This window comes from Ranitomeya variabilis, chromosome 5 (assembly GCF_051348905.1).
Source record: "Ranitomeya variabilis isolate aRanVar5 chromosome 5, aRanVar5.hap1, whole genome shotgun sequence".
Taxonomy (NCBI): domain Eukaryota; kingdom Metazoa; phylum Chordata; class Amphibia; order Anura; family Dendrobatidae; genus Ranitomeya; species Ranitomeya variabilis.
In genome coordinates this window covers 338,780,435-338,796,478 of record NC_135236.1, presented here as the reverse complement: position 1 = coordinate 338,796,478, position 16,044 = coordinate 338,780,435, and the positions used below count along the sequence as shown (strand labels likewise).

Below are 16,044 nucleotides of genomic sequence, written 5' to 3'. Positions count from 1 at the left end.
CTGCTATGAGCGCCGACCACAGGGTGGCGCTCATAGCAAACCGGCATCAACAACCATAGAGGTCTCAAGGAGACCTCTGGTTGTCATGCCGACGCATCGCAGACCCCCGATCACGTGACGGGGGTCAGCAATGAGCGCATTTCCGGCTGAAAACACAACTCACACAAACATAAAATCAAATGATTCAAGGCTTAAAAAAAAATAAATAAATAAAAAAAAAAAAAAAAAAAAAAAATTGATAGGTCCCAAGTTGAATTCCTGTACAAATATAAAACAAGAACACACGTAACACACATCCATTTTTTTACAATTTTGAAACATACGTTTTTTTTTCACAATTGCGCATCAAAATACTACTTTTTTTTCCTGTAGCAAATGATGCCAGCAGCTATTCTACCACTCTTTTCACTGTATGATACCAGATCACTGGCATTTTCGGTAGCCAGATCCTAAGGAAGCTGGCAATCGTCAGTAAGCTACAATGGCAAAGTTGGTGTTTTTGCTTGATACCGCTTCTAAGGCTAGGTTCACATTGCGTTCGGGCAATCCGTTTAGCGCTAGCGGATTGCGCTAACGCAATGTATTTTTTGGGGCCGCGTTTAGGGGTCGCGTTAACGTCCCCGCTAGTGCAGATCCCCGATCTGCCACAGCGGGGAACGGACCTAGCGATGCGCTGCAGGCAAAGTTTACATTGCTGTCAATGGGTGCGCTAACGGACCCGTTGCACGGCGTTAATTGCGACATTTTCGCCGTGCAATGCTGTCCGTTAGCGATCACCCAATAACGCAATGTGAACCTAGCCTAAGTGTATGTGCACACAATGTCTTTTTCTGGCGGATTCCGCCTGCAACCAGCCTGAAAGGTTACTAGAAAAAAAAAGAAATTGAGAAAAAAAAAAAAAAAGAACTTATGCAATGTAAAAATGTCCTGCTCCTCATATGTTCCATCTTATGTAGCTTCTTTTAACTGCTTCAGGGATTGTAAGCTGTGAAGCGGCTAAAAGAAGTGATCAGTCCATTACGCTAATGGCTTCAGCCGCCTTTATTTTATATATGCAATCTAAAAAACAGAAACATTGTCAGCAAAGCCACCGCAAAAACCATCTAAAGGAAAAGACACTTGAGGAAAAACATCGCTGTCGTTTTCCTCAAGCAACTTCTGCTTCAAAAGCGATGCTGGTACAATGACGTTTAACCCCTTCACCTCAAAACAGATTTTCATATTCTTTTCAATTCTGGCCAGTCACTTTATGAGGTAATAACTCTGGAACGCTTTAACGGATCCCACTGATTCTCGTGACATATTGCACTTCATGATATCAGAAATTTAGTGAAAATTTCGCAATTTTCTAACTTAGTTTTGATGCCCTTAAATCAGAGAGTTATGTTAATAAACAACATTTCCCACATGTCTACTTTACATCAACGCAATTTTTTAAATATATATATATATATATATATATATATATATATATATATATATATATATATATATATATATATATATTTTTTTTTTTTTTTTTTAAGAAGTTAGAAAGGTTAAAGTTGACCAGCGATTTCTCATTTTTTAGCAAAATTTACAAGACTTTTTTTTTTTTTTTTTAGGAACCACATCACATTTGAAGTGACTTTGAGGAGTCTATATGACAGAAGATATCCAAAAGTGACGCCATTCTAAAAACTGCACCCTTAAAGGTAATCAAAACCACATTCAAGAAGTTTATTAACCCTTACAGTGCTTCACAGGAATTAATGGAATTTGGAAGGAAAAAATAAACATTTAACTTTTTATCACAAACATTTTACTTTAGTGAAAAGTAAAAATTGGCACTTTACTTGTATGGATGAGATGAAGAAAGATACATTTATTGCAGTCCAACAGTCCGGCCACCGCGTTAGATGAGCTGCCTTATCGCCACTATTCACCACCGATATGAGCACACAGAGCTCTCCATACTACTAGTTGGTCTACTGACCACTGGATCCGGCTGAACCGGACTATAAACTTTATACTACCATTATTAATGGCACAGGAACGATCTCCACATCTGGGGCTGGATTACCCCACGGTGCAATAAATGACGTTTCATTTCTAGCATTACTGCCTGATACAGACATCACTTGAGAAGTCGGTATACTGAAGGTCATGATTTGACCGAAACGTTTATGTTGGACTGCAATAAATTTATCTTTCTTCTTCTCATCCATAAGAGTTGAGTGCCAATTTTTACTTTTCACTATACGATTGGTTTGTGAACCTAATTGAGCACCACTATAGCTGTGCCATGCTATACTATACAAAGATTTTACTTTAGACCCATTTTTTTATTTTCACAAGGGTAACAGGAGAATACGGACCCCAAAATTTGTTGTGCAATTTCTCCTCAATACGCCAATACCCCACATATGGGGGAAAACCACTGTTTGGGCGCACAGCAGGGCTCAGGAGGGAAGGCGCACCGTCTGACTTTTTGAACGCAAAATTGGCTGGAAACCAGATTGGACACCTTGTCGCATTTGGAGAACCCCTGATGTGCTTACACTGTAGAAACCCCGCACAAGTGACACCATTTTGGAAACTAGACCCCTCAAGGAACTTCTCTAGATGTGTGGCGATTACCTTGAACCCCATGTGCGTCACAGAACTTTATAACATAGACCCGTGTAAATAAAAAAAAAAAAAAAAAAAAAAATCACATTTTTTTCCCCAAAATGTTTTTTAGCCTAAATTTTTTATGTTCACAAGGCTAAGAGGAGAAAATGGACTCCAAACATTGTTGTGCAATTTCCCCCGAATACACCGATACTCTATATGTAGGGGAAAACTACTGTTTGGGCACATGGCAGGGCTCGGAAGGGAAGCAGTAACAGTTTGGAGCACAGACTTTGATAGAATGGTCTGCTAGTGCCATGTCTCGTTTGGAGAGCCCCTAAAGCGCCTACAAAGTAGAAATACCCCACAAGTGACCCAATTTTGGAAACTACACCCCTCAGGGAATTTATCTAGAGGAATAGTTTTATAGTAATGATAATAATGCTTTTCGTTTTACTGGTATATAAAGTTATAATGTATTGTGTCAACAAGTCAAAAACAAATTTTAGTAAATTTACCGACGTGTGGTACGCTTTGAATCAATTCGTAATGCAAAGGGCAGGTTCCTCAGGGCAGGTTTTCAAAAGGTAAATTGTGTTTTTGCTTATTCCCCTCTTGGAGCATACTCTGCACCTTTTTGTGCTCTTCCCTTCCTCGCTGTTTGGAGAACCTCTCCTGGAAAATGTTGACCAGGGACGATATGGGCACTATCAGTGTCAGAAGTACTGGGACCCTCACCTTCCTGAGTGCCAAACATGACTACCTCCTGAAACTGAAGGAATGTCCCCGTATTGCCTGCAAATCGCAGTGCCATGTGTACAATGTGCATGGCCAATTTTTTGTGCCATACTTTAGCTTTTTGCACGGCACTGTATGGTTTGAGGACCTGATTGGAGAGATCTACACCCCTGGTGTACTTATTATAATGCAGGGTACAATCTGGCTTTGGAACTTCTGTTGTGGCACCTCGGACAGTGATAAGGGTGCTGTTGTCACAGTGTATGGTGGTCAAGATAAGAATATCCCTCATGTCCTTATACTTGACTACCTGCATGTTGTTGCTGCCTTGGGCTCTGCTTTTGCCCTTTCTCAGCAGTTGCCCAATTAGCGGCGTAGATAGGCCTCTGATTTTTTCACACGGTGCCGCATCCAACTGTACCTCTGACAGAGAGGGTCTTGAAGAGTGGGATGCTGGTGTAAAAGTTGTCAATGTAGAGGTGATAACCATTATCCATCAGTGGGTGCAGCAATTCCCACATAATTTTCCTACTCAAGCCCAGGACAGGGGGGTATTCAGGGTAGACCCTAAATCTTTGGGTGTACCCTGAGGTTCTCTCGCACAGCTTCCATAGTTTACTGGGCAGGTATTGTTGGAATTTTAGCCTCCCTCTGAACCAGAGATTCATCTATACAGATGTCCCTTTGGGGTATGTACACCTCAGCAAATTTTTCTGCTGAAGTGTTGAACTACTGGCTGAATTTTATATAGACTATCAAAGTTAAGATCGTCTTGAGGAGGACACTATATACATTATCACTATAATGCAAAAATGTTGGGATCGCTTCAAATCATGTCAAGTATACTCCATTATTGCCGAATCCTTGCCCATATATGCAGCACAATGCCCCAAAATGTCATCTCTGCTGCATTTACATGGGTTCATCTGGCGTATGATGACCTGGGATTTTGGGTGAAAATTTGATACACAGAAGTACAAATTTGTCTGGGCCACCATAATTTTTATTATTTCCTCACTGAAAAAGTCAAATTCAGGGAGCCTGATATGTCAAATTGGATTCCTGAGCTGCCATGAAATCCGCAATAACAGGCTGATAATTTTCGGGGGAGTGGATTACATATGGATCGAGCCTATACAGCATCAATAGTAAAAAGATCTAAGGTTAAAAATAAAAAATCGTGATATTCTCACCTTCCGGCGTCCCCTGCAGCCTTCCGTTTCCAGTAATGCCTCACGGCAATGACCTGTGATGACGTAGAGGTCTCGCGATACCGCTACGTCATCTGGGGCCATTGCCGCGAGGCATTATTGGGAACGGAAGCATCGTGAGGAGCGTGAACGCTGCGAGGGACGCCGGAAGGTGAGAATATCACGATTTTTTTAATTTTTTTTTAACATTAGATCTTTTTACTATTGATGCTGCATAGGCAGCATCAATAGTAAAACGCTGGTCACACTTGTCAAACACTGCTTGACAAGTGTGATCAACCCGTCAATCAGTTTTCCAAGCAATGCTACAGATCGCTTTGAAAACGCTAGCATTCTGCAAGCTAATTACGCTTGTAAAACTCTAGTGTTTAGCGGGAAAACGCATGCCAATTCCGCATGTGTTTTACCAGTGGCACAGTTGCGGAACTGCAGCGTAAATCTCCGCGGCAATTCTGGACGTGTGCACATAGCCTCATGGTTGTGGACAAAAAGTTCAATTTTTTTGTCTCATCACTCCAAATTACCATGTTCCAGAAGTTTTGAGGCTTGTGTCTGTGCTGTTTTGCGTATTGTAGGCGAGATACATTGTGGCATTTGCGCAGTAATGGATTTCTTCTGACGACTCGACATGCAGCTCATTTTTCTTCAAGTGCCTCCTTAGGGCTTGTGCGCACGCTGCGGATTCCATTGCGGAATTTTCCGCAGCGGATTTGATAAATCCGCAGCGCAAAACAGCTGCGGTTTTTACTGCGGATTTATTGCAGTTTCTATTGCGGTTTCCTCTGCGGGTTTTCACCTGCAGTTTTCTATTGGAGCAGGTGTAAACCCGCAGCGGAATCCGCACAAAGAATTAATATAAACCGCTGCGTTTCCGCGCTGTTTTTTCCGCAGCATGTGCACTGCGGATTTCGTTTCCCATAGGTTTACATTGTACTGTAAACTCATGGGAAACCGCTGCGGTTCCGCAGCAAAATCCGCAGTGTGTGCACATACCCTTATTGTGCATCTTGAAACAGCCACACCGCTAGTTTTCAGAGAGTCCAGGTATTTCAGCTAATGTTATTTGTGGGTTTTTCTTTGCATCCCGAACAATTTTTGTGGATGACATTTTTGTTGGTCTATCTGACCGTGGCTTTGTTTCTACAGAGCCCCTGATTTTTCATTTGTTAATCACATTTGAACGCTGCTGACTGGCATTATCAATTCCTTGGATATAATTTTGTATCCCTTTCCTGTTTTATACAGTTCAACTACCTTTTCTCGTAGATCCGTTGACAAATTCTTTTGCTTTCACCATGACTCACTATCCAGAAATGTCAGTGGCTGGATGAAAGATGCAAGAGTCTGTCTGGATCCCGGAAACTTACTTAGCTTTTATGCACATACACTGATTACAAGCAAACAGGTCACAGGAGAGGATGTTACCTTTAGTAGTCATTCAAACCCATTTGTGTCAACTTCTGTGCATGATATTAGGTCAAAATCACCAGGGTATGTGAACTTTTGATCAGGATAATTTGGATGTTTTGGGTTGTCATTATGATTTAAAAAGAGAAAACACAGTAGTATGACAATAAATGGCTTCACCCAACCACTAACCATGAGTGGAGAAAAAGTTTTGGTGTTATCATCCATAATCTCTGAAAAAAGACCAAGAAAGCATAAGTTCTGCTGGGGTAGAGCACAACTGTACATTCAAAAGGACAAATGGCGCTCCTTCCCTTCTGAGCCTGACGTGCACCAAAACAGCAGTTTTCTCCCACATGTGGGGTATTAGTGTACTCAGGAGAAATTGCAAAACAAATTGTATGGTGTAAAATTTCTCCTGTTACCCTTGTGAAAATGCAAAATTTGGGGCTAAAAACATTTTTGTGAGAAAAATTAGATTTTTTTATTTTTATTTTCACAGCTCAACGTTATAAACTTCTGAGAAGCACCTGAGGGTTCATGGTGCTCACCGAACATCTAAATAAGTTCTTTGAGGGGTCTAGTTTCCAAAATGGTGTCACTTGTGAGCGGTTTCCACTGTTTATGCACATCAGGGGCTCTACAAATGTAACATGATATCCGCTAATGATTCCAGGAAATTTTACATTCAAAATGTGAAATGGCGCTCCTTCCCTTCCGAGTTCTGCCGTGTGCCCAGACAGTAATTTCCCCTCATTTATGGGGTATCGGCGTATCAGAAGAAATTAGACAACAAATTTTGTGGTCAGTGTTTTCTTGTTACCCTTGCAAAAATAAAAAAAATTGGGTCTGAAGTAACATTTTTGTGAAAAAAAGTGAAATGTTCATTTTTTCCTTCTACATTCCATTAATTCCCGTGAAGCACTTGAATGTGGTTTTGAACACCTTGAGGGGTGCAGTTTTTAGAATGGTGTCACTTTTGGACGTTTTCTGTCATATTGATAAAGCAGGATGAATACAGTCTAGTCTTACCTCTGAGGACAGCCACAATTGAGATCAATCCCTCCAGCAAAAGGGCAGACGAGAAGAGCTGCATCAGCTAAAACCTGGGCATCTTTAGCAGCAAACTGTACAACAAGTGGCTGGTCTCCTAAAGTTACACATTAAATAGGAATGTTATCAAGAAGATTAAAGTGGCTAAATCCTGACAATTAAGATAAAAGTGAGAAAATAAAGCGATATAGTAAACATATGTAAAGTGGGGTCGTGGTAACACAAAAAAATCTTCTAATCACAATGATTTTTATGCTCCCCGCATGGTATATGCCCCAGTAGTTCTATCTGGAAAACTGAGAAACATTTTCTATATGAAGACAGTACCGTAGTTCTGACCGCACCAGATATTACCTAAAGCCCCCAAACATTTTAGGCAAAGGTCCCACTATGAGTATTTGCTGCATATTTTAGCTGCACAAAAATCCCAGCAAATAAACCTTCCAAAGTGAATCATAGAAATCTCATGCTCAATTATTTGCTTTTATGTACAGCGTAAACTTGCGGTGCGTTTCGGAGATCCACAAGATGTCAGTTTCTCACGTTGTAAATATGTGTTTTACTTGTTTATTTGCCCCATGGACCTGAATGAGATGAGGAAAATCTGCAGATAAAAAAAATACACAGACTCCGTACATAACTTCACCAATAAAAAAAAGGAAGAATGCAAAACAAAAAAGGTTTATTTAAAATGTGACACACCATAAAGAGACAAAAACTACACCTGAAAAATGAAACACAGACATGAAAAACTAAATGAAAAAAAAAGCAAATGACTTAATTTGGGTAATAGGTCCCGAAATGCTGCAACATCAAACATGCACCAAATACTCATTGTGGAAGAGAGGCCATATACTGGATTTCCTACCCTAGTTCAGAGCTGACACTTTCATAGCCTCTGGGAGACTAGTCAGACAGGCAGGTCGGCCGCGGCTTCTCACCGCCTGCTGCCGAGTGACAGGTTCGTCCTTGTGTATAGGGGGCGAACCGTCACTCCAGGGGAGCCGGCGGAGAGAAGAGGACTCGCCAGTCCGGCAAGTCTTATGCGCAGCTCGGTCCCTGATGGCTATTGATGTTTTTCTCTGGAATGCCGCAGCCTTTCAGAGTCACACATACATGGATGAAATAATGAAGCCAGTGTCTGATATATGAGGCCGTGGTTCGGGCAGCATGGATTAGATTTCAGATTCACTTTAAAAAAGAAAGAACTAAGTGTCACCTAGCAGTCCGACACCCTGTCACTCCAGCACCCCAGTTTGATCATCGCTGCAGGGTGCAGTCACCTCACCCTGCAGCCAATCTGTGGGCTCAATATCCGGGTGACTGCATGGTATGGCCGAGGTCTGCACAAAACGCTAACATTTTACTTCCTCACAGTTTCTTCCATCTGGTCACTCCCTCCATTAACAATAATGACTGCTAGAATGAAGTTTCTGCTTTCATACGACCTTGTAATCATTGTTTCACAGGTACCTTGGTTTGTGGTGAATTCATTGTTTCTGGCTTTAGCAGATTTGATGAAGTCAGCCGCAACTATCATTGGTGTGTAGCACAAGTCACAGCCATACTTCCTCACCAGGTTCCTAAACGCCAATCTGGCAGAGGGAAAGGAAAGAACACCCATAAATACCAATATAGAAGGAAAAAGAAAATATAAGGCTCTACTCCAGACCTGGACACTGTGCGGTCTGCGGCCATATGCGACCTTTAGGCTGTTCTGGTACGTCACGCGGACTGGGACAGCAACAGGGCTAGAACCAGTGGAGCCCTGCACCACAAAGCCATCCCCCAACCGGCATCTCACTTCTATTGGGATCTGTCTCCTCGGGAAAACACTAATAGCATGGAGGCATCATCTCCCTCTTCCAGCATTAAGCCTTTGTGCATTGTGGAAACCTGTGGGGACATAATACTGTGCAAAAGGGCTGTGTGGGAACATAATACTGTGCAAAAGGGCTGTATGGGAACGTAATACTGTATAAGGGGGCTGTGTGGGAACATAATACTGTGCAAAAGGGCTGTGTGGGAACATAATACTGTATAAGGGGGCTGCGTGGGGACATAATACTGTATAAGGGGGCTGTGTAGTAACATAATACTGTATAAGGGGGCTGTGTGGGGACATAATACTGTGCAAAAGGGCTGTGTGGGAACATACTACCTTATAAGGGGGCTGTGTGGGGACATAATACCTTATAAGGGGGCTGTGTGGGAACATAATACCTTATAAGGGGGCTGTGTGGGAACATAATACCTTATAAGGGGGCTGTGTGGGAACATAATACCTTATAAGGGGGCTGTGTGGGGACATAATACCTTATAAGGGGGCTGTGTGGGAACATAATACCTTATAAGGGGGCTGTGTGGGAACATAATACCTTATAAGGGGGCTGTGTGGGAACATAATACCTTATAAGGGGGCTGTGTGGGGACATAATACCTTATAAGGGGGCTGTGTGGGAACATACTACCTTATAAGGGGGCTGTGTGGGGACATAATACCTTATAAGGGGGCTGTGTGGGAACATAATACCTTATAAGGGGGCTGTGTGGGAACATAATACCTTATAAGGGGGCTGTGTGGGGACATAATACTGTATAAGGGGGCTGTGTGGGGACATAATACTGTGCAAAAGGGCTGTGTGGGAACATACTACCTTATAAGGGGGCTGTGTGGGGACATAATACCTTATAAGGGGGCTGTGTGGGAACATAATACCTTATAAGGGGGCTGTGTGGGAACATAATACCTTATAAGGGGGCTGTGTGGGAACATAATACCTTATAAGGGGGCTGTGTGGGGACATAATACCTTATAAGGGGGCTGTGTGGGAACATAATACCTTATAAGGGGGCTGTGTGGGAACATAATACCTTATAAGGGGGCTGTGTGGGAACATAATACCTTATAAGGGGGCTGTGTGGGGACATAATACCTTATAAGGGGGCTGTGTGGGAACATACTACCTTATAAGGGGGCTGTGTGGGGACATAATACCTTATAAGGGGGCTGTGTGGGAACATAATACCTTATAAGGGGGCTGTGTGGGAACATAATACCTTATAAGGGGGCTGTGTGGGGACATAATACTGTATAAGGGGGCTGTGTGGGAACATAATACTGTGCAAAAGGGCTGTGTGGGAACGTAATACTGTATAAGGGGGCTGTGTGGGAACATAATACCTTATAAGGGGGCTGTGTGGGAACATAATACCTTATAAGGGGGCTGTGTGGGGACATAATACCTTATAAGGGGGCTGTGTGGGAACATAATACTGTGCAAAAGGGCTGTGTGGGAACGTAATACTGTATAAGGGGGCTGTGTGGGGACATAATACTGTGCAAAAGGGCTGTGTGGGAACATAATACTGTATACAGGGGCTGTGTGGGGACATAATACTGTGCAAAAGGGCTGTGTGGGAACATACTACCTTATAAGGGGGCTGTGTGGGGACATAATACTGTATAAGGGGGCTGTGTGGGAACATAATACTGTGGAAAAGGGCTGTGTGGGAACGTAATACTGTATAAGGGGGCTGTGTGGGAACATAATACTGTGCAAAAGGGCTGTGTGGGAACATAGTACTGTATAAGGGGGCTGTGTGGGAACATAATACTGTGCAAAAGGGCTGTGTGGGAACGTAATACTGTATAAGGGGGCTGTGTGGGAACATAATACTGTGCAAAAGGGCTGTGTGGGAACGTAATAATGTAAAAGGGGGCTGTGTGGGAACATAATACTGTGCAAAAGGGCTGTGTGGGAACGTAATACTGTATAAGGGGGCTGTGTGGGAACATAATACTGTGCAAAAGGGCTGTGTGGGAACGTAATACTGTAAAAGGGGGCTGTGTGGGAACATAATACTGTGCAAAAGGGCTGTGTGGGAACGTAATACTGTATAAGGGGGCTGTGTGGGAACATAATACTGTGCAAAAGGGCTGTGTGGGAACGTAATACTGTATAAGGGGGCTGTGTGGGGACATAATACTGTATAAGGGGGCTGTGTGGGGACATAATACTGTGCAAGGGGCTGTGTGGGAACGTAAATACTGTATAAGGGGGCTGTGTGGGAACGTAATACTATACAAGGGGGCTGTGTGGGGACATAATACTGTGCAAGGGTCTGTGTGAAGACATCAATCAACATGGTAGGGTGTGTGGGGATATAACACTATGTGAGGACCTGTTTGGGGACATTACACTGTGTATGGGAGCTGTGTGGGGACACTATACAGTGCAGGGTGTTCAATGGTGACATACTGTGTGAAGGGACATCATAGTGTGTAGGGGGGTTTTGTTGGGCCATTATATTGTGTAAGGGGGATTTGTGGAGACATTATACTGTGTAAGGGGATAATATACTGTGAGCGAGTCTGTGGGGATATCATACTGTGTGTGGAAACTGTGGGAGCATCATACTGCATTGGCAGCTGTTGACCAAGATACAATGGCTTAGTAACAGGAGCAAGGTGCTTTCTAAACTATTAAAAGCGGTAAATTATCTGTGCTGTTTAGCTGCTGGAGGTAAGAATATATGTTACAAGCCCTAGCGTAACATGTTTAACGGGGTTATCTGGGAAGCTTGCTTTTATATTTTTATTTACGATGGGCCTAAAAGGCAGTTAGTTCCCAACGACCTACCTCTTCTGCCCAGTGATAATCTCTGCCAGCTCAGTGCGGTCACAGACCACTCCTGATGGAAATTCTGCGGTTTCCGCGGACGTCACATCAACAAAGCAGCGGCTTCTCTTCTCCGGTGTCGATGGAACCTCCAAAGTCATGCTGACTGACAGCCGATTCACTGCTGTGTAACTCTGGGTAGCTGGCTGTCAATCAGCATGACACCACCAGTCACACCGTGACCGCTCTGAGCTGTCTCCATTTATAACAGGCTGGTACTTAGCAACAACCTGCCTGTTAGTTCTTGGGTCCACAGTAAAAAAAAAGAAATATTCCCAGTAGCAGCGGTAAACAGACTTAATTCTGCTCAATGTTAAAGGGCCACTGTCACCCCCCTCCAGCCGTTATAAACTAAAAGAGCCACCTTGTGCAGCAGTAATGCTGCATTCTAACAAGGTGGCTCTTTTAGTTTTAGGTGCATGTATTCCCAAAACCGGTTTTTACGTACCGGTAATAGGATTTTACAGAGTCCACGACAGCACCCACAACGAGAGAGGGGATCCGCCCACCTTCCGGACAGGAACCTACAGGTTAAAAAGGGGCGGCCCCCCTCGCCCTCCAGTTTGTGTTCCAGAGTACAAGGGATACCGCCAATGAATCAGTACATGACAATATTATCTTAAACACTACTAAATACCACCACCTCTATAGAGTGATCTTTAAGGCACACCTTCCAACAGAGTGCAGGAATAAGTAACTAAATACGGGGGGGAATGTATGGGTGCTGTCGTGGACTCTGTAAAATCCTATTACCGGTACGTAAAAACCGGTTTTCCTATCGCCACGACAGCACCCACAACGAGAGACTTTCAAAGACTATTAACTGGGAGGGACTACAGCACTAAGTACAGAACGGCCAAACTGTAAGCTGGAATTAGCAGATAGATCAAGGCGATAGTGCTTATAAAAGGTGGAAGGTGATGACCAAGTTGCCGCCTTACATATCATTTCAATGGGGACATCTGCCTTCTCCGCCCAGGATGATGCCATGGCCCGAGTGGAGTGCGCCCTGATGCCTTCTGGTGGTGTTACTCCCTTGGCAGAGTAGGCAAGACATATCGCTTCTCTAATCCATCTGGCGATAGAGTTTTTCGTGACACCAGAACCCTTTTTCTGACTCTGGAAAGAAATAAACAGAGCCCTACTCTGTCTCCAGCTTTGTGTCCTATCCAGGTATTCTAATATTGCCCTCTTTACGTCTAAGGTATGATATTTCTCCTCCTCCTCTGAACCTGGATTTTCATAGAAAGATGGTAAATAAATCTCCTGACTTCTATGAAATTTAGTTGCCACTTTTGGCAAGTATGCAGGATCAGGTTTTAAGATAATCTTGTCCTGGAGAACTATTAAGTAGGGAGGATCTACTGACAGCGCATGTATATCACTGACCCTCCTGGCAGATGTTAATGCTAAAAGTAGAGCTGTTTTTAAGGTTAAATTTTTAATCGAAATAGATTCTAATGGCTCAAAGGGAGGTTCGGTCAATGCGTCAAGCACCAGATTTAGATCCCAAGGGGGTATTCTTACAATATGGATTGGTTTAGAACGCTGACATGCCTTAATAAACCTAGCAACCCATCTATTACCAGCTACATCACTGTTGTACAGAGCTCCTAAGGCTGAAACATGAACCCTTAGAGTGTTGACCGCTAGACCCAATTCCCAGCCTTTTTGAAGGAACTCTAAAATGGCTGAAATCGGAGCATTATCTCCCAATGGTTTCTGATAAAACATAAGGAATTTTTTCCAAATTTTCGAATAGATTTTTGTTGTAACCTCCTTCCTGCTTTTCAATAAGGTAGTTATTAAAGCATCGGAGAACCCCCTTTCCTTCAGAAGCTCCCTCTCAAGTTCCACGCTGTTAAGTGAAGAGTCTCCAAATTTGGATGACGAAATGGACCTTGAGAGAGGAGATCTGGAACCACTGGCAACACCCAGGGATCGGTGACAGACATTGTTTTGAGGAGAGAAAACCAAGGCCTCCTGGGCCAGAAGGGGGCGATTAAAATTACTCTGGCTCCTTCCTCCCGGATCTTCCTGAGAACTATCGGAATTAGACACATAGGAGGGAAGGCATATGCTAGCCGGAAGTCCCAATGGACGCGAAGGGAGTCCACTATGAGAGGTTGGTCTGCTATGTGTAGGGATGCGAACCTCCTGACTTTCCTGTTCTCCCTCGTAGCAAACAGATATATTGTCGGCAATCCCCACAGGTTGGTTATCTGATTGAATATGTGCTGGTTTAGGGACCACTCTCCCTGACGAAGGGAATGGCGACTGAGGTAGTCTGCTTCTATATTGAGTTTCCCTTCTATATGAACTGCCGACAGAGACTGTAAGTGATCCTCGGCCAGAGACAATATCTGTGCTGCAGTGGTCATTAGGGATCGTGACCTTGTCCCTCCCTGATGATTGATGTAGGACACTACAGTCATGTTGTCTGTCTGTATTTGTACGTGCGAATTCTTCAGGGAAGGTAGCAAGCAAAGAAGAGCCTGGTTGACTGCAGCCAGCTCTCTTAGGTTTGAGGAATTTTGGGACTCTAGAATTGACCAACGCCCCTGGGTTAGAAGGTCTCCCATATGAGCTCCCCAACCGAATGGACTGGCATCTGTCGTGACCACGTTGTCCGGAGTAATGGTCCAGAGGACTCCTTTTGACAAATGTACTGGATCTAGCCACCAGTTGAGGTCGTGAAGAGTGGCAGGTGATATACTGAACTTCCCGCTCAGAGCACCGTGAAGATCTTTCTCTGCTTGAAGCACCTCGTATTGAAGCATTCGGGTGTGAGACTGAGCCCATCTCACCGCCGATATACACGCAGTCAAAGATCCTAGAAGAGACATTGCGTCTCTTAAACTTAAGTTTGGAGCTTTCCTTACGGCCGTGATCTTCTGAATGATCTTCTGCTTCTTTTCTTCTGGTAGGAAGGATGACTGATTTTCTGAGTCTAGAAGAACACCTAGGAATGATTGATGTCTTGTGGGTTCTAGTTTTGACTTTTCCCAGTTGATTATCCATCCGAGTCCCTGTAGGGATGATATTATGGCATTTACCCTAGATGTACACTGAGCGATAGAATTTCCAATTATTAAAAAATCGTCTAGATAGGGCACTACCAGTGTTTCTTTTTCCCTGACATGGGCCATTACTTCCGACACAACCTTTGTAAAAATTCTAGGTGCCATGGATAGGCCAAAGGGCATTGCTAAAAACTGGAAATGCTTAATCTGATGGTTTACCCATACTGCCATCCTGAGGAATTGCTGATGATCTCGGTGAACTGGAAGATGGTAATACGCATCTTTGAGATCCAACACTGACATGTAGCACCTAGGAAACAAAAGCTTAGTTGTTGATCTGATGGATTCCATTTTAAAAGTACTGAAGATATTCATTCAATTTACGTAAATTTATAATAGTCCTAAAGGACCCATCAGGCTTAGAGATTAAGAACAGCGGAGAATAAAAGCCCGTTTTCTCCTGATGTTTCGGTACTTCTTCAATAACTCGCTTTGTAATCAATTGTTGAATCTCTAATTCTAAGGCCTGTTGTTGGGCCGGAGTATCCAGCGATGTTACAATAAAATGATTTGGGGGAGTTCTCAAAAACTCTAATTTTAAACCTGACCCGACTACCCCCATTATCCAGGCACTAGAAGTTATCTTCTGCCATTCTGCTGAGAAGAACTTTAGTCTTCCCCCTACTGGCAGACCTGCTTTATCTGCGTCTTCGTCTTGAGAAAGATGAAGGGTTTTTATAGTATCCACCTTTCTTCTTCTGATCCGATGTCTCCCAGTCCCGATTATATCCCTGCTGGTCTGACTGGAATTTCCTGAAGGGTATGCGTCTCCGGAAGGCGTTCCTAAAAGTGGGATTAAAGGTTTTAGGAAATCCTTTCTTCCTATCCTCTGCCTTCGCAAGGATGTCATCTAGCACCGGGCCGAATAGGTACTCACCCCTACATGGAATAGAGCATAATTTGGCTTTTGCCTGGGCATCCCCCTTCCAGGTCTTTAGCCAAAGCGCCCGTCGGGCTGCATTTGAGAGCCCGGCCGATCTTGCAGCCAATTTTAGGGAGTCAATTGAGGCATCTGCCAGATAAGCCGCTCCTTCTCTGACCTGAGACAGGGAGTTTAGTAATTTGTCCCTAGGTGTTTTGGCTTTAAGCTGTTCTTCCAGCTGAGTCACCCAGACCATGATTGATCTCGCCGTACAGGTGCCTGCGATTGCAGGTTTAAAGGCTCCAGATGATGCCTCCCACACCTTCTTAAGGAGCATGTCAGCCTTTCTGTCTGAGGGATCTTTAAGAAGTCCTACATCCTCTAATGGTAGTGAGGCAGTTTTTGAGGTAGAGGCT

General features: G+C 43.6%; 1 protein-coding gene across 3 annotated transcripts in view; it reads right to left on the bottom strand.

Annotated features, from left to right (window-relative positions):
• Window positions 1-16,044, bottom strand: part of DUS4L (dihydrouridine synthase 4 like) — a 41,452-nt gene that overhangs the window by 19,529 nt on the left and 5,879 nt on the right. For all 3 annotated transcript variants that reach the window (XM_077264798.1, XM_077264797.1, XM_077264799.1), the window contains exons 3-4: window positions 8,475-8,596; window positions 6,981-7,098 (exon numbers count right to left, since the gene is read on the bottom strand). In XM_077264798.1, the coding sequence (XP_077120913.1) occupies window positions 6,981-7,098; window positions 8,475-8,596 (240 nt within the window). The remainder of the gene's footprint in view (window positions 1-6,980; window positions 7,099-8,474; window positions 8,597-16,044) is intronic.